Here is a 22371-nt window from a genome sequence, read left to right on the forward strand (position 1 = left end):
CTTTTCTTCTGAAGCTTCCTGCTCCCTTCTGATCTCTAGTTGGAAAAGGAAGGGGGCAAAGGGGCATTGTTTAATGTTGTTAGGAGCTCGTGACTCCAAAGAGAGGCATTAGCTTTTAATTAATCACCTAAGCTGGCTTTTGGTAATAGGCCTTACTGAATAGAAGGTTCATGCAACAAGATGCTCTTAAGCACATGCACTCAGCTGCAGACATTCCAGAGATTTTTTTTCTTTTGGAGAATAGATAGACATAAAAAAGGGTTTGAGAAAAGCAAATGAACAGACTTGCAGAAGAAATCCCTGGCATAACTGTGGTGGTTCATTGGGTGTAACACAAAATTTTTACCAATTGCCTTATTCTTCAGGAAGGCCTTGAGACATGAGTGTGTGTCATGCAAGCCCTGGAGCAGTACCAGATCATGTTGTTCCCTTGGCATTGGCATGTCAACAACTCTCAGAGAGCCAGCTTGTTGTAGTGGTTAGGAGCACAGGGTTCTAATCTGGCGAGCTGGGTTTGGTTCCCTGTTCCTCCCCCACATGGAACCAGCTGAGTGACCTTGGGCTCGCCACAGCACTGATAAAGCTGTTCTGACCAGGCAGTAATATCAGGGCTCTCTCAGCCTCAGATTTTTCTGCAAACCTGGGGCAAACCTCCTCTAAGTGACAACCTTTCAAATACTTAAAGACAGCAATCATGTCTCCCCTCAACCTCTTCTTCTCCAGACTGAACATTCCCAAGTCCCTTAGCCTTTCCTCATAGGGCTTGGTCCCCAGGCCCCCGATCATGCTCGTTGCTGTCCTCTGAACCCTCTCAATTTTGTACACATCCTTTTTGAAGTAAGGTTTTCAGAACTGCATATTGGTCTCTCTCTCTCTCACACACACACACACACCAAATGTGGTATACAACGAGACTATGACACCTTGCGATTTTGATATGATGTTTCTTGATACAGCCCAAGATTGCATTTGCCTTCTTTACTGCCACATCACACTGTCTGCTCCTATTTAGCTTACAGTCCACAAGTACCCCAAGATTTCATTCACACACATTGCTACCCAGAAGTGTATTTCCCATTCAGTATGCATGCTTCTCATTTTTGTGTCCCAGATATTGAACTCTGCACTTATCCTTATTGAACTGCATCCGGAAGAAGTTCCTAACAGAGGTGTTTCTCAGTGGAACAGGCTTCCTCAGGAGGTGGTGGGTTCTCCATCTTTGGAAATTTTATAACAGAAACTGATGGAGAGGCTGATTCTGTGAAGGCTTGAGGGGGTGGCAGGTTACAGTGGATGAATGATAGGGTTATGAGTGTCCTGCATAGTGCAGGGGGTTGGACTAGGTGACCCATGAGGTCCCTTCCAACTCTATTATTCTGTGATTCTATGCATCTTGTTCTCATTTGTCTACTTTTCTAGCATGTTCCGAACTTGTTGAACTCTGTCTTCTGGGGTGTTCATTCCTCCTTCCAATTAGGTGTAATCTGCAAATTTAATGAATAGTCCCTCCACCCCCTCATCTAGATCACTGATAAAAATGTTGAAAAGTACCAGACCCAGTACCAAGCCCTGTGGCACTCTGCTGCTCACCTCCCTCCACCCTCTCTGATGAAATATAATTGACAACAATTTGGCTGTGGTTTTCTAGCCAGTTCTCTATCCACTTAACCATTCAAAAATCTAGTCTACAGTCCTTCAGTTTACTTATCAGATCATAGGGAACCTTGTCAAATGGCGTGCTTATATCTTATAAAAAAGAGCCGGCAACCGGATTCTTGGCCATTATGTGGAAAAATCCTACATAATGGCTGGAGCAATGACTGGTGAGGCCAGGCCCTGCCCACTGTGGTGCTTCCGCTGCTACCTCCTCCACCCGTCCGTGCTGTCCTGAGGACAGTGGCGGGTTCAGAGGACAGGCACCGGCGGTGTGTTGAATGGGGCTGGGCTCCAAGGCTCACCAGCCACTGCCATTTGCTCTTCCAGGCTGCCTGCTCTCTCCTGAGGACGGGAGCAGCCTCGGAGGAAAGCAACGGTGAGCCCCAGAGCTGAGCCCCATGTTTTGTAGTTACATCCATTTCAGGAGCTGTGCCAGTAGATGTTTCCTCATCAAAAACTAATAAATGCTGGTAAATTCAGCATTAAAAAAAACCATACTGAAATCTAGGTAAACAACACCCATTGAGTTTCTATGATCTAATAAGTGACATATGTATCAACATCTAGCAGGCTTTAATAGTTAAATGGCAATTCCATAACTAAAATCTTGAACTAGATGATTCTTGTAATGATCCAATAAAGATCCTGTTATGCAGCTGAAGAAGATGTGTGGTTTCAGCTGGGGCGGGGAAGGAAATGTGCAGTTCTGTGAAACATCGGGAAGGTGTGTGAAATGGATGAGAAAGAGGCAAGAATAGCCAGAACTGAGTGTTTGCGTGTGTGTTTCTGTGCTTGCAGTAGTACTGCTCTAAGTTTTCAAAGTGCCTAAATTCTTGTGATCAAGGACCAACTGGTGTTCATCCATGAGTTCTGTAAGAACTGAAATTTCAGTATTGCCAATAAGTCTGCAAATGTTGCCAGCCCACCTATTCACACAGTAGTTCTGCGGTAAACTGATGGCATAACAAGGTATTTAACCATCAAAAAGAAGCAACTTATTTCTTAGTCTGAGGAAGAGTGCTTGCACTCGAAAGCTCATGCCCTGAATAAATCTTTGTTGGTCTTAAAGGTGCTACTGGACTGATTTTATTGCGCTACTTCAGACCAACACGGCTACTCTTTTGAACCCAACTTGTTTCCAGTTGATGAATATTTCTATCCCTGGTCACCTCAAGGTGATCATTACTTGCCACAGGTTATAAGGCTAATGTGTTTTACAAACCTGCAAAAATTATTAGTCTCCTTATCCCTAACTTCAAAGAAAGCAAATATAGTGACTAATCTTAAAACTAGTCTCTTAAAAACTAAATGTTAATGCCTAATTTAGAAACTGGGTAAATCCAGAGGATTAGATTTAAACTCATGGGCACAAAATGAGTTCTCAAATGTGGATCATTCCTTCCACAGTAGATCCCTATGTCTGCTGCTAGATTTGGATCTAACTTTTTTTTTGAAAAAGTGTATGCTTTTCTCTAAATGGATCTTCTTCCAGTAGGGATGCCAGCCTCCAAGAGAGACCTAGGAATCCCTCAGAATTACATCTCATCTGCAGACTACGTAAATCAGTTTCTCAGAAGAAAATTGATACTTTGGAGGGTGGACTCTGTTCACACTGTATCCCACCGAGGCGTTGTCCTCCCCAGGCTCCACCCCCAAGTCATGAGAAGTTTCCAAACCTCAGTCTGGCAGTCCTACCCCCCATTCCCTGCCAGTGACTGGAGGGACTGGGCAACACTATCTTCCAGTGGAAAAGCCACTTAAGGTGGAAGGAAGACTTCAGACTTTGCTGAGCAGAGTGGCTGGATCCACCTCACTGCTTAGAATTGGAGGCCATCCTGAACAAACTGTATTGGGGCAGTAATAAAAAGAGACAATCTAGTAAAATCACTCCTTTGATCCCACTGTAAGCATGGAGCTCATCTTACAACAACTTGATTTCCTTCCCTGTGCAGCAGAGGAATTTCTTTTTACAAAATCTCTTTGAAATTTACTGAGACCTCTCAGAATAGCAGGGGCACACAGAAGAGACAAGCAAACTCAATACATTTTGCCTAGATTCCCAAATGCTTTTAAATTAATTTATCTATAAAATTACTTTGGATATTAACGTTTCCTAGCATATTGACTTAAGTACACGAAGCAAAATGTTCATAATAAATTGTCAGTTCTTCCAGTGGAGGAAGGTAATCTCCAGCAGTGCTACAAGAATCTGTGCTGGAATACATACACATATTTAGTATTTTGTTGTAAATTTGAAAGCATAAATTGCTATGTGTGTGTGTGGGGGGGGGGGGGAATCTAGATGCAGAATTCTACATGACAGTGAATGTATGAAATGTCTCAGGAGAAGGTAATAAGCCCATGGTCTAAATTTGTGGTCAGGGCAAAATTGTGCATACTGGGGGGGGGGGAATAGCCCCTCCTTTAAAAGGGTAACGAATCTTTAAAAAGGAATCTTTGAGGAACAGAAGGATGCAAATGTAAGCAATGAAAAGTTCTGATCTTTTCAACAAACATAGTTGCATGCTCAGTCTAAGTAAAAAAAGAACATTTTCTATTGTAACTATCATTGGGCAATTATAGTGTATGATTGGTCTGGTGAACAAAGAGTTATAAGTGTTACAGTCAGGTTGTATCCTTGGCCTGCCTTTTTTCCATTTATGTTGTAAAGGGAGGGGGGATCTTTACTTTTTACATTTTTATCCCCTCCCCGTCATTTGGCAAAATTCCTTGCTGGATTTATTTCTGCCAGTTTGCTTGTCTTGGTATGAAAGGGATTTTCACAGGATAATGTTCTGATAGGCTGGAATGCCCCTCTTCCTGTCTTTTTTAGGGGGTTAACTAACCTTTACCCAGAATGCTGAGTGGGGTGGGTGGGAAACTCCTTTGATTTTGTGCTGATCTGCTGTTTAAGTGATCTATCAGTTTAATTTAATGTGATAGAGCCATTCAGGAAAAGGTTTTATTATTATTATGTGAGCTCTGGGTAAAGGATTCCCTCCCCTTTTCTTGATAATGCTTTTGGTGCTTAGGGTGCACCAACCCTAGAGGTCTTTCAGGGAACACTTCATATCAACAAACCAAATGTCTTTTCTAGTCAAGAGAAGAAAGCAAAAAGAAAATCCAGGCATCTTCTGAAATGAAGGAGTTGTAAAAGTGGACATGGGGTAGACAAAAGAGCTGACATCTGTCTAAAGCCTCATGACAAAAAAAGAAATGAAAATTATACTACAGGATCTGGAGTGTGTATGATTTAGAAACATATAAAGAATGTTCTGCTGGGGACATCAGAGATGTATATTTACATAGCTTAGGAACTTCTTGATGTTTTTCAAATATTGAAATGTTTTTCTTTTCCTTCCTTTTTGTGTGTATTTGTTTTCGTTTTGGACTAGCTCATCTGGGATTACCTGATATACACCAAATGGTCAGAGTTACAGCTGTATTGGAGTGAAATGTTTGATGGCTGCCACTGATAAGGAAATTACTGCTTCTTCCACCCCCCCCCCCCCAGCTTATTGAGGAGTATAAGAAAGGGACCTGCAAGACTGGCCATGGAAGATCCCACGCTCTCCCCCCCCCCCCCATTTTCTTGCTTGCTTTTAAACCCCTCAGGCTCCATCCATCTACCTCCACAGGAATCCACTATGCTTGCAGGGGTGGGGAAAATTGGTCAGCCTTTCCCCCCTTTTGTCTGGTCTGCCCCTACACATGACCCCTTCCCTGTGGCTCTGTCCTCATGCATGTCCCCTCACTGCTGCTCAGTGGCTACCAGTGGGGAAAAGTGTGGCAGTTCCAAACCTTCCTCCTTCCCCCTTTCCTCCAGGCAGGAAACTCACCAGCAGGGGCAGCTCTCACACAGCAGGGAGCCTCAGAGGGAAGTAGAAGGAGGAGGGGGTGGTCAGGGGTGGGGGACGGAAGGCAATTGGCTGGCTGCAGGACAGACAGGCAAGCTGGTTGGAGAAGGAGGCACTCAGGGGTGGGACAGTTGCCCTGAGTGGTGTTAAGCACGTAAGCCATGAGACCAGCTCCTCCTCCTAGGCCTTACCTGAAATATTAAGTGGAACAGATTATTTTAATACATCGATGACTATGGTTATGCCTGTTCTAGAGGACTGTATCTGCCATTAGACTCAAATCCCTTGGCTGCTTCTGAGCTATTCTGAGTCAATTGATTCCTTGTCCAGTTTCTCTAGGCCCTATTCTTCTGGTGTCCACCCCCTGGTCTCCAGTTGATGATTCCAGAACAATACTCCATTCTTTAGATCTGAATCTCACTTCCCCCTTCAAATATTCAGCTTTAAAGCCAATTCAGTGACTTGGCTTCAAAAAATATTTTTGTTTGAGGGAATTTCCATCATCAGAGCTCCATCTGGGCCTGGGGAAACAGCAGCATCTTGTTTGAACTTCTCTTTCTACTTTTCTAATTGCTTTTCCTTTTCAATTGACTTTTGATTCAGGTCACGATATTAATGGAGCTCTTGAACCATCAAACATCGACACCAGTATCCTGGAAGAATACATTGGCAAGGAGGATTCACCAGATATGTAAGTGCCTTCATTTCTCTGTACTTTGAATGTTAAATAGTGGTTGTATGGCATTGTCAAAGTGATAATTACTGCTCCTTTGAGAATGCGTAGGGGATTATTTTAGGGTATGATTGAGTACTACTGTACAACATACTTCCATCATCCGCTTCTGCTTTTCCACAGAATTCTACTCAACTCTGTGATCCTATTATATCCATAGGTTTTCTTAAATTTTATTTGCATCTTCCTGATTTGGCAGTAGGTCCATTGGAGGAACTTTTGACTCCAGGGGTCAGCACTCAGTCTTCTGGCTGTGTATCATTAAACGTGATGTCTTCTGGTTGCCTAAGTAATGCTGTCACCAGACTCAACTTTATGGAAAGCAAAAACAAGGATGAAGGCATAGTTAAATACAAAGCATCTGAGTCTTTAGTATTGCAAGTGGGTAATTTCCTAAGTCAGAGGCTGTAAAGGAGGTTGTTACCATGTGGGGGAGATTACCCCCTTCTTATCAACATCACCACCCCAGATAGAATTCAGCTTCTCATAGGATTGCCTGAGGCTTATGCCACAGAGAAGTATTGCTTTAACATACCAAGGAACCAAGGTGAGTAAGGAAACGTGCAGACTGTCTTAATTAAACAACCTTATTTCTACAAGGCACAAACTCAGGGTTCTACCAAACAGATCTTGATGCATTTTGCAAAATAAAAGTTACCTACCAGGTATCCATCGCATATCTGGTCTTTGTTGCATGATGCTTCCCTCCCTGGCACATCTGCAAACATCTTTAGCATCATTCTCCTATGTCATCCTTCATTGAGTCAGCCCCCAAAAGACTTGTCCAATAGCTCCACCAGCAAACTCCCATACAAAGGAACAACTTTCCTTTTCAGACACTTCCCCATATGAACTCTGAAGGCCATAGCCAATCTGGTTGCTAGGTCTTGGGACTCAAGCTCATCAGAACATGGATCCTCCAGTCAAGTATGTTAACACATTAAAAGGCTGGCATGTTTTCTCTGTCAGTTATAAAGGATGCTCATTCTCTGGAGAACAGCACCTTCTCCACGTTCTCTTAGTCACAGAGATGCAGTGTGCCCTTCTATCTCCAAATATGTCACAGCATCTCTTGCCCTCCATCTACAACAGGGCCATATTAACATGCAAAAGAGAATTTTCACATCAGGACATAAGTGCACTGGTTGTAAGTCCATCTTTGCTACATTTGGCAGAACATTGTGACATCAGACCTCTTACAACCAGGTGATTACATCTTATGAACCAGGGAAAAGTTAGATGAGTCTTTGCAGTGAGATTCCCAGAATACCCAACACGTGCAAAATATTTTTGGCCTCAACATGATAGGAATGCCACAGCAATTTCATCCTCGATGTCATGAAAGCTGTGGAGATATTCACTATCCTACCCCACCCATTTTTAAAGCTTTTTGGTACAAGAATGTGTTTTTTACCCACTTCAGTGTAGGCAAAATATATTTTACAATTTCAAGCTTCTCTCTTTGGCTTCAGTCTAGATGGAACTGTGCCTTTTCTCTGATCCCTTTAGTTATGTACTGTTGTGCCCTGCGGGTCAAGAGCATTTATAGATATAATCTGTACAGTGTATCAAATCTGTAGATGAGAAAAAATGTAATATATAATATTCAGGAGGTTCAACTTCTACCCCACAGCTCTGACTTGGACTCCCTTCCTGAAATCCCTTCCTCAGCTGGCTACCCTCATGTCCAGGCTTCCAACTCTGCCACTGCATCTGTCTCCAGTGCTGGCCATGTGACCAATGTTGTGTCCAGTGGTGCCCTCCTTCATGGCCCCCCAAGTACCCAACTCCCGATCCGGCATGGTCTCCATCACGGCACCCCAAGCAACCAAGTTCCAATCCGACATGGTCCCCCTTTGTCCAACCCTTGTGGACCCAGCTACAGTCCTCACCTCAACTGCAATAACAACAATGGCATGGTGGCACCCAAGGGATACCTTGGAGGCCACTGCCTGACTAGTATTGGCCCTCCAATCAAATCAGAGCTCAAAGCATCCTATGCACCTGGGTAAGTGATACTGAACAAAGAAAAAGGTTAGGTGTGAGGGACAGGTACAATTCTAAAATCAGAAGGGCTGTAATGGAATGGTTCTCCAGAGTCTCTTATAATGCTATGCCCATTATAGAGTCCCCATTGAAGAAGACTAGTGTTCTGTGAAAGGAGATGGACTTCTGATGGTGAGATAGCAACACCTAAGCACAAAAGAAAATGGCTACTAAGAGAGCCAAAAGCTGAGTATTAGAGGATAAAATATGACCTGAAATGTCAAAGCATTAAAGCTACCTTTAGGAACATTTATCCATCTTGAACATCTTCAAATATATATAAAGATAATTATACAGATAATTTCATAGTCGAGTATCTGATAATAATTAGAATCTATGGGGCTGGTTTGAGATTCTTCAGGTGGTACAGAGTTGGTCATAGTCCTCAATGCTGGAGCTGAAGTGCACTCACTTTTTTGTTAATATTTGTTAATGCTATGAGTCACTATAACCTGCATATGAAAATAACAAAGAGGGAGGAAACAGGACATGAATTGTAAGAGCTCCAGGAACAATTAACTGAGAGACAAACCAGGAACTATTGTTCATATCTCTCTCTCTCTCTCTCTCTCTCTCTCTCTGAGAGAAATACGTGAATTTAAGGAAGTCACTCCTGGTAGGCAAATAATATCTGTCTTTGGCTGACTCGTATGGAAGCGAATAAAGTGATCATAGTGGAGCACTAAACCTTTTGAAAAATGAAGAGTTTGCAATTTCTAATTGTGTACAATAGGATTTGAATTTATTTCCTCAGATACAAACATGGAATCTTCACAGTAAAAGTTAGTTTAGGGAGATAATATGATTCCCACCTTATGCAAAGGTAAGTTATGACTGAATATGAGAAGAAGAATTCATAATAGTATGAAGCAGTCAAGGCTCATCATTATAATACTAAGACACAATGTTATGCTGTGGTCCATATCCTTCCTTAGCCATTAAACTGTTTAGGTGCGTTTGGGTGGGTTACAGCAATATGAACAATATAAAACCATGATAGTAAAACCATAAAATGCATAATATATTTAGAACTAAAGGTAAAGATATCCCCTGTGCAAGCACTGGGTCATGTCTGACCCTTGGGGTGACACCCTCTAGCGTTTTCATGGCAGACTCAATACGGGGTGGTTTGCCAGTGCCTTCCCCAGTCATTACCGTTTACCCCCCAGCAAGCTGGGTACTCATTTTACCGACCTCGGAAGGATGGAAGGCTGAGTCAACCTTGAGCCGGCTGCTGGGATTGAACTCCCAGCCTCATGGGCAGAGCTTTCAGACTGCATGTCTGCTGCCTTACCACTCTGCGCCACAAGAGGCTCTCTATTTAGAACTACTGAAAACGAATAGCACAATATCACAAGCTGAGTCATTATCTCATTTTCCTCCCTAGAGGGAGGGATGTGGAATGAGAACCCCAAACTGGTAGGGGAGGCCCATATGATGTTCAAGTTCTTCTGTGCGTACTGGTCTCAGACTGTATGCCTGGTGGAAGACCTCTGTCATGCAGGCCCCACAGAACTGTGCTAGCTCCATCAGGGCCTTGATGTTCTCTGAAAGCTCACTCCACCAGACAAGAGCCGGGGCTGGAAAAGATCTGGCCCTGGTCAAGGCCAGTCACACTTCTTTGGGACCGGGTACTACCAGTCCGTTAGCCATGGATGACCAGAACATTTCCTGGGGGACATATTCAGACAGGTGGTCCCTTTCTCACTCATCCACATGCAAACAGATGAGTGACCTTGGGCTAGTCACAGTTCTCTCAGGATCTCTCAGCCCCCCACCAGCCTTGCAGGGTATCTGTAGTGGGGAAAGAAAGGATAGGTGATGTCTATTTGGTGTAATCTTTAGAGGCAGCTTGTGCATAGTGTAACTTGACATCTCATTCGTTTTGTTGACAAAGCATGATACTGAATTATATAGGTTAATACGACCAGCCACTGTGCGATAGTGGTGAAATATAAATTGAAACATAAATAAATAATATAGAAGAGTATCATAAAGCTGGTTAGCTGCACAACTAGAACAGTATGTTCCACAAATTTGATATTTAATACTTCCTACACACTTTGTACTGAAAGGAAAACACACTTAAGAACATATTTTCCCAACTAGGGTCTACCCACTGATTACAGGTATATACATATGCTGTTACATCACTGGCAAAGAGTATGTTCTTTGTATTAATGTGTCTGACTCTAACATGGGCCTGAGCAAACTAGTGCTTTATGCATCAGGATGTTACCTCAGAGATTGACTCTTTGTCTTACATTCTCAGTCTACAAGCTTGCAAAATGGGGAGTTGTATAATGCTGTGATGCCAACAAAGAAACAAATGCTGGGCCTGAACACAGCCTTCCACTCAGTATGGCAGTGGCTGTGACTGTATTAGGATAAGATACCATTTTTCCCTTTATACTACCTGTAAGCAGGTTGAAGAACAGAAATGCAAATTTGGAATTCAAGTTCCAGTGAGCAAACTAATGTATAATTCACTACAGATTGGAGGGAATCCTTGTTAGCATTCCTAAAGTTTCTCAGAATATTAGAAAAAGATCTTCCATAGTGCTAACAATGGAATGTATCTAGGAATTTCTAAACAATTAGGATCAGAACGTAGGGGGTTTTTTTAGACTAATAATTGGAACAGTGATTTTCTCTGTTTTCTGGTACCATTTCCACACAAGAACAAACCTTTCATTGGCATTCTTAAAGAATCGAACAATGCAAAACTTGCCACACAAAATTTTGTTGTCCCAGGAGTAGTTAGAATTTTATGCCACCTTAGCCCATGGATTCCAAATCCTCCTTTACAGTGATGTTTTTTTCCTCCTCCAGATCTTAAGTTGCCCTTTTCCATTGGGGAATTCCCAAATCAAATTTGGTTTCCCACCATGCTGCCGTTTTGTGCTACCAGTGTCACATGTCACCCTACCTACCATTCTCCGTTGTCCCCTGAGCAATTTGATTATTTCTAAGCATAATGTTGATCACATTGCAAAATGATTTTTTTGAAATTATAATATAACAATATTATAACATGGGGACAAAACAGGCAATGAGGTTTCATGTAGACTTCTCCATGCAATTGCCCATCCATGGAATTCCTTTTTTTCTTGTTTTTATTCTTTTTCTTTTGGTAGGTAGGTTTTCATACCATGCACTTGTTTTCTCATTCTCCCCCCACCCCTTCTCTTCCCCTATAGCTTCTGGTGTGCTTTCAATGTTATGATGCTATAAGATTACTGCATATGCAAAAAAAAGGAGGTTCCATCTATGACAGAGTACCTGAGGACACATGTAACATGCTTCATAATTACTGAATTAGTGTATCCAGTTTGATGATTGTCAGACATTTCCTTCGTTGTTGATTAAGGAGGAGCTAGGGACCTTTGAAATGATGGTAGCCATGCTGCTCCCCACATTGCAGACTTTCTTTACAATGTTATATTACAACATCAATGCATCCAAGGAAAAAAGGAGGTTCTGCCACTGACAAAGTGCATGATGATACCAGGATCACACAACCCCCTTTTCAACAGAAGTGCAGAATATGTGGGCAGAGTCAGGTCTGAATTCAAGGGAAAAAAATCCCTGAAATAAGTGTCCTTTTGCAGAAGGGGGGTCACAAAGTTAGAGCATCCGCTGGGCATTCAAGTCAGGAAGCAGGAGTAACACCAAAGTGCATGAATGGTCTAGGAGTGACTCTTTCGACCTATCAGTTTTTATGCATGCGCCTTTAGAAATGGGGTATTTGCAGGTAATATTTATGGGAAAATTTAGATAATTTGGGAGCACCCTCATGGTACGCAATCCAGTCCCCCCCCCCAAACTCCTGAGGTGAACTGTGAAGAAACTAGTTTTGCAGCTTTTTTGAGCAGTTCATTCTGAATGGGGAAAAGCCAGCCATGGACACAATGCTCAGTAGTTGCTAGTAATATTACTCATAGTTTCCCCCTGAACAGTTTTATATGTCTGTATAGAGGGATGCCATTTTCGTGGTTTTCAGTAAGGCAAAGGATGGACTTTGATACAAATACATGGATGTACATTGCTTTAAATCAGGGGTAGTCAAACTACGGCCCTCCAGATGTCCATGGACTACAATTCCCAGGAGCCCTTGCCAGCATTCGCCAGCGAATGCTGGCAAGGGCTCCTGGGAATTGTAGTCCATGGACATCTGGAGGGCCACAGTTTGACTACCCCTCCTTTAAATGTTTAGCAAACAGCCAGCATGAAGCATGAATGGGTGAGGGAGCAAGAGCACTGGCTAAATCCACATGTGATTTGTTGGTCTGTACATGTGCAAGGAAATTGGCAAAACACAGAGAGTGAATTCACAGAGAGAGTGAATAACTTGTGGTGTTCCCTGTTTTATATGTTGTTTGTGTCTTCATTTGCTGAGTGTAAAAAAGCAAAGGGAATGTGCATAGGGTAAGAGCAACATCTTTCTCCTTATTTTGGCTAGCCAGCAAGATGACACTCCACCAAGATACTACTATAGAATGGACTCCACAATCTAGTGCTTCTTGAGTCATCCATCCCCACCTTTACCAAAGCAAACTGATGTTTGTCCTAAATGGGACTTGTAAGAGGATATTTTCTTCTGATGTTCTGCTAATGCCATGTCACTCCAAGGATCTGTTTTGCAAAACAAGCCATGTCTGTGTCATGCGCCCTACTAGGAAGGCTCACTCAATGGATTGGCCCAGCCTGACTTTTCTGTGGGGAGATATATACAAACCCTTCTGTAAATATTATGCCAGGAAATTGAAATGATAAAGGGCAGAACATAGAGACAGGAATAGAAAGTTCTTCAAAGCAAGGTTTGAGGTGATTTTTAAAAAGCATAATTCTTTTAATTTCTGATTAAGCTTAGGATCACCACAATGAGTTGTCCACTTATAATAGGAACCCTGCCATAGACCTGCATGTGGCTGATATTGCAAGGACTGGAAATAGAAATTAAAGGAGAACACAGGTGCAGAATCAAGAGAAAGATAGACTATTGTCCTAATGTATACAGCTGAGGAAGGTGTACAGCATGAGGTTTCATCTCTTTAGTAAGGGCATAAATGCACAAAAGAAGAATAAGTGTTCCATTTCCTTTTTTGACATTCTGAGTCTCCTGGCTACTGATCAGCCAACTAACCTAGGCTAGAGCTTCTTTTGGTGAAGTTGATTTGGAGGAATCTGTGTAGGGCCTGGTAGCAAGAACTCATGAAAGATACTGATGTGGTAGGGGAATTTCAACGACATTTATAGAAGGTGATATCTTCAGTTCTTGCCTTTAGCTTTGTGTGTGTGTGTGAGTGTGTGAGAGAAGGGAATATCATGTCCTTGCTAGCTGCCTGGTGACAGGACATGTAGTCCCTATTCTACCTCTTTCCTTCTCTGTCAATAGCCACTTTAGTTGTTTGGTTTGTCCCTAAGGCTGTCATTTGACTATGATCTGTTCTGGTCCACTGGAGCTTCTTACCAGGATTTCACATTCCCTTTATAGTTGAAATTGAGGGACCTATTTTTTGTTCTTGAGCATTCTGTCCTCCTGGGTACTCTGTTTTTGTTGTGTTCCCCCTGCCCACTAGTGCTTTTGTCTTCAAGAAATATGTGTTTCTGTCTTTTACTGTTCTCCTTCATCTGGCCTGAGTTTCACAGACTCCCACTAGCCTTTTACTCTTTTGATGCTGCACTTATCTGAGTAGTCACTTACGTTCACACCTTCAAATATCTTGTTGATACGGGTGATTCCAAAACCTGTCTCTCTTAGGGCTGTTGTAAAAATACACAAATAAAATCTTGTCTTTTCTGCCCAAACACATACACACCAGTTCATTCAAGTCGTTGTTATAATTTATTAAACTTATATACTACCCTTCTCTGCGAATGGGCTCAGGGCAGTTCATAGTAGGATAAAACAATCAATAAAACAGTTAAAACACAATGAACATACTAAAATAAACAATTAAATTATCAGCAGCTAACAAAAACCTTCCCCCCTCTGAGGCTGCAAGATCTGTGGAACTCTGAAACGAATATTGGAAAAGACAGAATTCTTAATCTTTTGATATGTGACCCCCTTCTTTATTACTCCTGGTGGTAGTATAAAGCGCCATCAAATCTCTGCTGATTTATGCAGACCCCATAGGGTTTTCAGGGCAAGAGACATTCAGATGTGGTCAGCCATTATCCCCTCTGCATAGTGACCCTGGACTTCCTTGGTGGCCTCTCATCCCAGTGCTAAGCAGGGCTGACCCTGCTTAGCATGTGAGAGTTGATGAAATTGGGCCAAGTCAGGGTTCCAACTCCTGTTTCCTTCCCCTTTTATCCAGGGTGTATAAACTTGGAGACATGTTCTTCCCTTTCCACTGACACCCAAACTGTTGCCAAATCTTGTTTTTCCCCTTCCTCCACAACTTCAAAAGCCACATTTTCCCCTTTACTGCTTAAATCCCTGGCCCACATCCTGGTTCTCTTTCCTCTTGACTGCTGCAAGCTCCTTCTTGCTGGCTGTCTTCATTAAGACCCCTTTCCTCTTCAGTCAACTCAGAATGCCTCTCGACTGTGAGTTGGAGTGTGGGAGCGGGGATGGAGTGCAAAGGAAAAGCTGCAGAAACCGACTCCTCCTTTCTTGTGCAAACCCTTCTGTGAACAGAGTAAGAGCCTGTACAAAGTTGGGCGGACAGTTTCCTCCCCTTCCCTGCATTCCATACTGTTCCTCACGGCTCTCTGACTTCCTGAAACAGAAAAGGGGACTGCAGGAAGATGGCGAAATAGTTGTCTAGGAAACTCCATCTTTCATAGAATCCATTTTCCAGTCATCATAATCATCACCTCTTTTAAAGATGTCTGCTGATTTCCATATGAATGCCAGTCTCCTCTTCTGCACCTTTAAAAGCCATCCCCTTGTAGTTTAGTATTGTGATTTCTTTTTCATGTTCTTGCTGTACTCTTTCAGGGTAACATTTCATCTGTTCTTCATGCTTCCATTCCCAGTTGTGTACCTTCTCCTATGCTGTTTCCAAAGTCTCGAACAATCAGTGTGTTGTAGTGAGTAGAAGCGGCAGCCTCTAATCTGGAGAACCGGGTTTGATTCTACAACCCCTGCTGGGTGATCTTGGGCCAGTCACAGTTCCCTCAGAACCCTCTCAACCCTACTTACCCTCCCAGGATGTCTGTTGAAAGGGAGAGAAAGGAAAGGAGATGGGAAGCTGCTTGAAGACTTCTTAAGGCAGAGAAAATGGACCACAAAAACCTACTTTCCTTCAAGCCCATTTCTGATGTTCCTTTTAATCCTTTCCTGAGCCCATTCCTAGCCTCCAATACTCTGTTCTGTGCTTCATATGCTTTATCTTTCATCATCATGTTTTTACAGCATTATTTTAAAGCCCAGAAACTGGATAACGTGTAACTGCTGTTCAAAGAGCTTAATATACTGTTCGCTTTAAGTCAGTTTTAAATAATTATTCTTATTGTAAGTATCCAGAAAGCTTGTTGTCTTGACAGGTTATATTCATAGGGAAGGTGTAGTGCAGGCTGCACAATCATCAGTCCCATTCTCTAGGGCTCACATTCCATTGTTCCTGTGGTTAACATGCACACAGAGGAGGTGCCCTGTTAAGTGGCCACAGTTATATATCTTTAATATGGGTATAGTTAGGGATCTGAGGGTGTTCTGTTCATCCTTGGTGAATTCCAACCCTGTGCCCTTTGTCATGATGCCCTCTGACCTGTTCAGTGACTCACACTCTGGGTAAAGAGGGCCAACTGGATAAGGGAGAGCCTAGCATGGCAGATGTGCCAACAGTGCATGAGGCTACCCTATCAGCCTGAAAGCAAATCCTTTACATTGGTTTCAACATAGTACTAAGCATCCACTGAGCAGGTTTCAAACCCAGGCCGTAGTCCACCAACACCCATTCCTACACTGACCATTTCTGCATTAGGAGACATACCTCATTTTAGCCTTTCTTTGGGCTTTGGTTAGATGATGTGAGCTGGTACTCTGCTTTCTGCATTTGGGCTTTCCTCCCCTCGCTTTAATGGCTGTAATTCATCATATGTTTTCTGCACTGGAGTTGGAAGGAGACAGCCTCTCATAATGCTTTGCTTCCTTCCCTGTTTCAAAAGTTTTTTTTTTTTTTGCAAAATGGTGCTTGCTTTGCACCTTTCTTTTAATTGTACCTCTTCATTTCAGGATTTCATGCCCTCGATTGCCTCCCCCCTTTCCCTCAAGCTGTTTTTTTTAAGGTCATTGTGTTACAACACTACAGTGTTGTAACAAGCAAGATTTTGTCCCCAGAGGATTGGAGAAGTCAGACATTGAGTTCCCCCAGCTGCCCTTTCTCCATCCAAGCCAAAAGCCAGCTTCTGAAGAACAGCAAGGTGGCATGGAGAAATCCACATCCAAGCCCATGCAGCCCTGTGTAGCGATGGGGAAGGTTTGCCTGGGACGGCTGTCAGATCACATCAGGAAGGAGAGGCATGGAGGTCCTCTTGCTTCCCATCTCCAATCCAAGTCCACAGCCATCTCAGATACTCAGGCCCATTCCGCACAAGTTTAATGTAGCAGGAGTGTGACTAATTGTTATTGCTACTAAAATGCAGTTATGCACAACATCGTACACAATCTGCCACACTCCTGAAACAGTCCTGCTAGAAGCGCTTCATTGTAGCCCTTCCAGGGAAATCCCAAAAAGTGGATTCACCCTCTGGAAAGCGCTACACTCTTGCAACCAATCTACAACACTAGCGAAAAAGTTCTGTGCGTTACCATTGTTGCGGTTTCAGCAAAGTCCCTCCCCCTGGCTCTCTCCTCTGATCTTCCGGCGAAGCGATCGCCATTTTTTTTTCTTGGAGCAAGCAGAGAGCAATGAACCGGCGAGCCTTCATTCACCCAGCAAGGCTTCTCTGGCTGCAGTCCCTCCACAGAGCTGCTTTGTCACCAAGCACAACACAGTCCCATTTGCAAGTTCCCTTTATTTTCGGCCAAAAATCGCGCCGTGCACGGGGGGGGGATTTTTTTTTCACTCGGGGGAGCGTGGCAACAATGAAACGGCAGCTCACATGCCAGCTGCCAGCTAGATGGGTCTCTATGTTATGAGGAAGCAAGGAATCAAGGAATCAAGTCATATTCGTTGCAACGTGCGTTTTTCTTTTTTTTTTTAATGTTCTTAAAGGCAAAGGGGCTTTTCCGGAGCATGGTAATAACCGCCCATTGGCTGCTCGTTTGATTGACAGCCAGGGGCGGGACAAAGCACGGCAAACATCGCTTCCTTTCTAGCGATTTTTGCCGAGACCGGAAACCTGTGGGAAATTTTATTTATTTATCATATTTATATACCGCCCTCCCCGGAGGCTCAGGGCGGTTTGATTGAAACTCAGGGCAAATGATTGAAACTCAACTGGATTCCACTACAAAGGCAGGTATGCGTTACACCGAATTCCACTATTTTAAATTCCGTTTTTTTCTTTCCGTAATCAATTTGCCACATTGATCTTGGTGTGGAATGGGCCTCAATATCCGCCTCAGATACTGGTATGCCCAGATACTCAAAATGATGGGTGCCATGAAAAACTGAATAGCCCCAAAATAGACCCCATTAGACCTTGCTTTAAAAAAATGAAAACCGGATTTCCCGGAAATCCTTTGTTTTGGGGAAAGTGAGGGTGCAAATTTTAGTGCGGAAATGGATAAAAAACTTGACCCTTTAAAAATGCATTCCGAACGATATTCCTAGTGCAGAAACAGGCATGGACTAAGGTGATTCAGAGGAGGTGAAGTGCCAGACTAGTGGTGTGCAATTTTCCCACAAAGCCATGTGGTGGAACCAATGCACAAGTGGAGTACAGCCGCAGGGACCCCAACCCCTGTCATCAGTGCAGCTGAACTTGAGTACCTCCTAGTATAGTAAACCATAACTGTGGTAACTATTAAGTCAGTGGGTTCAGTAACACACAGACACAAGTTCATTGAAAGCAATCAACAATTCCAACCAGAACACCAAACAGCAAACACTAGAACTTGTCAAACTTAAATACATTTCAGGTTGCCCGCCAAGTAACCTGATTGGTCCTTAATGGGGCCTGACTATTGGCTGTTTTCAGAGTCTTTAGGGAATCTATGATTGGCTTCGTTATACTCCTTCATTTGCATGGCTGTACCAGCATGGCTTAATGTCTGCATACATAACAGTAACCAGGTGCTGCATAGCAGAAGATGCAGGAATGAGGTGTGGCCTTAGAACAGCAACTTGGGAAGGAGAGCTACAAACACTGGCCCGCTTGGTGGGTAATTCCTACAAAGGCCAGTTGATGGCAGCAGTACTGAAAGAAGCAGATAAATCCTTTCTGAAGGTCTGGCAGGCCAGAGGAATGTTGTGTTTCAGGATGAAAAAGGCTGAACAGAGCAGTGCTTGTGGGCCAATGAGGCCATTTTGCCACGAGTCCTATTCCAAACCACTACTAAAATAAACCCATAATGGCCACTTCTGTTAATAACAGTGAGTTGAACACAGTATGGAAGCACTCTGTGAATGACTGCTGAGATGTACAAATGGCGTGAGAATTTCCTGGTATATCTGCATTGTAGTTGACTGTTCCTGCACTATAGCAGCTTAGGTATGCAGTCATTTTCTATCTGCTGTCTTGCACACTTTCAAGCAGTGAGTAGGGAAATGTAACAATGGCTCTTGGGCTAATAGGACAATGTTCTCTCCATAGTCTGTGTAGCCCTTGCCCTCAGGTTGCCGTCAAAGCATGCAGCTTATGTGAATGGTAGATATCGAACAATCTTTAGAGGAGGGTCTTGAATTAATAGCATATGTACAGATGTAAAATTTCTGTGGAGGGAAAACATCTGTTGTTGCTGATGTTATTTCCACCTGAAATACATTTATTTTCTTTTTTTTTGGGGGGGGGATTGTACAGAAACAGTCCCTCACAGTGACAACAGGTAGATAGGATATAAAATAAAACTATATAAAATTGAAAATACTGACGTCTTTAATAATGTATTATCATCAAACACATTGTATTAGTTGTTGCCAGAATTGTTCATAGTTAAATGGTAAACATATTCTTTAATATGTTGTATATGTCTACAATATGGATAGATGTGTAGCATTAGAGTGAGTAGAACTTTGATTTAAAAAACATTTCACTCATTCCAGAAAAGAAAAAAGCCAGTCCCCCCCCAGCACACTCCAAAATTTCCTATTTTTTCCATTAAACCCCACAAAATTTCCACCATTTTTCTATCCACCCCCCCCCCTTCCAGGCTTTCATACATGGAAACTACAGGGTTGTCCTGAGGTGACTTCATATGAATTTATTTGTACTTGAGTTGATTGTATATCAGCCTCATTTCCTCCTATAGCCCTTCTTGCTTGTTTCTGTTTACTTGACTCTGCCATTCTGCATGAAAGGTATGTTTAGTCAATTTATTAGATCTGAACTGAACTCATTGACCAGCAGGGAACGTCAGGAGGCTTTCTTATGATGATGGTACTGAATATATTTGATTGAAGGGAATACAGATGTGGTTCCTAATCTTGCAGTTGATTCAATAGTAGTAGAAGAAAAAGAGTTGGTTCTTATTTGCCGCTTTTCTCTAGCCAAAGGAGTCTCAAAGTGGCTTACATTCGCCTTCCTTTTCCTCTCCCCACAACAGACACCCTGTGAGGTGGGTGAAGCTGAGAGAGCCCTGATATCACTGCTCGGTCAGAACAGTTTTATCAGTGCTGTGGCGAGCCCAATGTCACCCAGCTGGCTGCATGTGGGGGAGTGCAGAATCAAACCCAGCTCGGTAGATTAGAAGTCCACACTCCTAACCACTACACCAAACTGGCTCTTAGTGCCAGAATTGGCACTCTTAGTGGAAGTTAGTTGTCTTAAAGTAGGCTCCCCATAGGTTTCAGACATCTCAGATGGTCTTCATTACAAATTATGTTTTCCCTGTACACAGGTGTATAGCAAGTTTTGTGCTGGGAACTTAAGCCCAGGCTCGCATGTGGAATAGGATCCAGGGCTCAAGGAGGGAGGATTTATGCCTTTCCCCCCCCCCAAAAAAAAATTGAAATGACCCCATGGGGCATTATTTGCCCATTGGGAAAACCCAGATGCTTTCCCAGTGGGTAAATGGAGCCCTATCAGGGCAAATGGCTGCCCTTGGCACTATTTTAAATCAGGAAAATGGTGTAGGCAGGAGTCTGAAGACCTGTCTCTCCATACACTACAGTCCCAATCTGAATCGGGATGGTGTAGTATAAAGAAATTAAAAAATGAGATCTAGGAAATTAATCAGCAGGTTTAAAATCAGTCTTTCTTTGCATAATTTTGATGAGAAATTGTTTTGATATACCTGGTTTTCTTTTGCTGGCTTGTGGCCATGTTCTCCTTTCTTGTACATCTGGAATAGTTTTGTTAATTTCAGTGCTGTTGCTTCCCAGAAAACCACTGGCAGTGATGATGATGTCACAATCTAACCCTTAGCCTGACAATTTTTGCTGTGATGGATCAGGTTTCAGAACCAAGCCAGGCTCCCCAAAAGCCTCCTCTGTATTTGTGGTGACACTGATTATCTTTTCTGGGAAACAGATACGTGTCTGTGTGTGCTGTTTTTAGCTGAACATGAGCTGTAGGCCAAAGAGAGAAGTCTTATTAGGATTGACAAAATGGCCATGAAATGAGATGCCTATGAATAAAATCAAAGGGCTTACTGTGGAAGTGTTATAGGACAAAGACTGGGGGTGAGAAATCCAGTTGAAGCAATCCCAGATTTTCTCAGTTGCTGAGAAAGTTGGTTTAATGGTGTAAGGAGCTCCCAAATACTCAGTTCTTATTTACTCTCTTACAAACAAGAGTTAGGAATGGCCAAGCATTGGGGCTGTGGCTAAAGAAAGATTTGGTTCTTGGGTGCTCACTTTGCTCTGTTTTTAATATCCATGAAAAATACATGTGGATTCAATTGCTGGGCTCTGCCAGTGGGGGGTGCTTCCATTAGTGGGGTTAATCATGATACCCTGTGTGTTATTTCCTATCCCTGCCCCCCCAGATTTGGAGGATATTTTGCATTCTTTTACCATATTAATTTTGCTAGACACTAGCTTGACTTTTTCTTGTTTTTCTCAATTGCTGTTCAGCACTTTACCCGACTCTCCCCCGGACTCTGGATCAGAAGCATACTCCCCCCAGCAGGTGAATGGTAAGTGCTAAGATTAAAACCTATACTCCACAGACTCCCCCCCTTTTTTGGTTGGCAAAAGTGGTTGGCTCTGAAATCTTTATCGGTCGGGGAAAAACAGGCTGCTTGCAATACGTGAAGAGATTATCAGTTAGTAAATATTCCTAGACTTTTGCCTATTGTTTTCTTGCTACTCTTTGGAAAGACCAGGGTGGGTGGGAGAGAGAACACGAGGCCTGTGGAATGGACAGGGCTGTAAACCCATGTTCAAAGACATGAAAATCAGCGACTTCTGCAGCAATGAAACATGAAAAGGGAGTGTTCGAGCCCCATTTCTTGCTGGGAGACCTTGAGAATTACATAAGAGCCAGCATATTCTGGAAATGAAGACTGAAGCATGAGCTTTCTGTTAGGTGGTAAGTACACTTTGAGCCTTTGGTGATCTTTCTGAGGATGCTTGTCCATTATTATTTTTTTTGCAGGGGGGGGGCAGTCTGAGAAATCTTGTACGACTAACCAGAAGCTGCCGTTCCACACACACACACACACACACACACACACACACACACACCCCATTGGATGAGGTTGGCCTTCTGCTGTCGCACTTCTAGCCTTATATGCTTGGAGGGAAGTGGGTGGTTTTTATCATGCCCAAACAGCTACATTTGACATTCCATAATGAGATCCTCCTCAGGAGATCTAGAAGTTTAAGATGCTAGTGAATAAGTAGCAGGGCTGGGGGGCCAGGAGTGAATGTGTGAGACAGGAATCTTCAGAAGTTTCCCCACTGGCCCCTTCCTGAAAAACCTCAGCCTTGACTGTAGTGGAAGCAGCTACTTCTCCTTTCTCTGTGGAAGAGGTCAAGAGTTCTGTTTATCTCAGTACAAAAATCCCTGGAATTC

At 43.0% G+C, this 22371-nt stretch overlaps 1 protein-coding gene across 6 annotated transcripts in view; it reads left to right on the plus strand.

Moving 5' to 3' along the window:
• MYRF (myelin regulatory factor) overlaps positions 1–22371 on the plus strand; it is a 127761-nt gene that overhangs the window by 43967 nt on the left and 61423 nt on the right. For 3 of the 6 annotated variants that reach the window (XM_077321172.1, XM_077321175.1, XM_077321173.1), the window contains exons 2-4: positions 6117–6204; positions 7880–8254; positions 21429–21490. In XM_077321172.1, coding sequence (XP_077177287.1) covers positions 6117–6204; positions 7880–8254; positions 21429–21490 — 525 coding nt within the window. Of the gene's footprint in view, positions 1–6116; positions 6205–7879; positions 8255–21428; positions 21491–21583; positions 21886–22371 lie in introns of those variants that run through there. The other 3 variants (XM_077321176.1, XM_077321177.1, XM_077321178.1) reach the window with 2 other exon arrangements.

Source organism: Paroedura picta, chromosome 2 (assembly GCF_049243985.1).
Source record: "Paroedura picta isolate Pp20150507F chromosome 2, Ppicta_v3.0, whole genome shotgun sequence".
NCBI classification, from domain to species: domain Eukaryota; kingdom Metazoa; phylum Chordata; class Lepidosauria; order Squamata; family Gekkonidae; genus Paroedura; species Paroedura picta.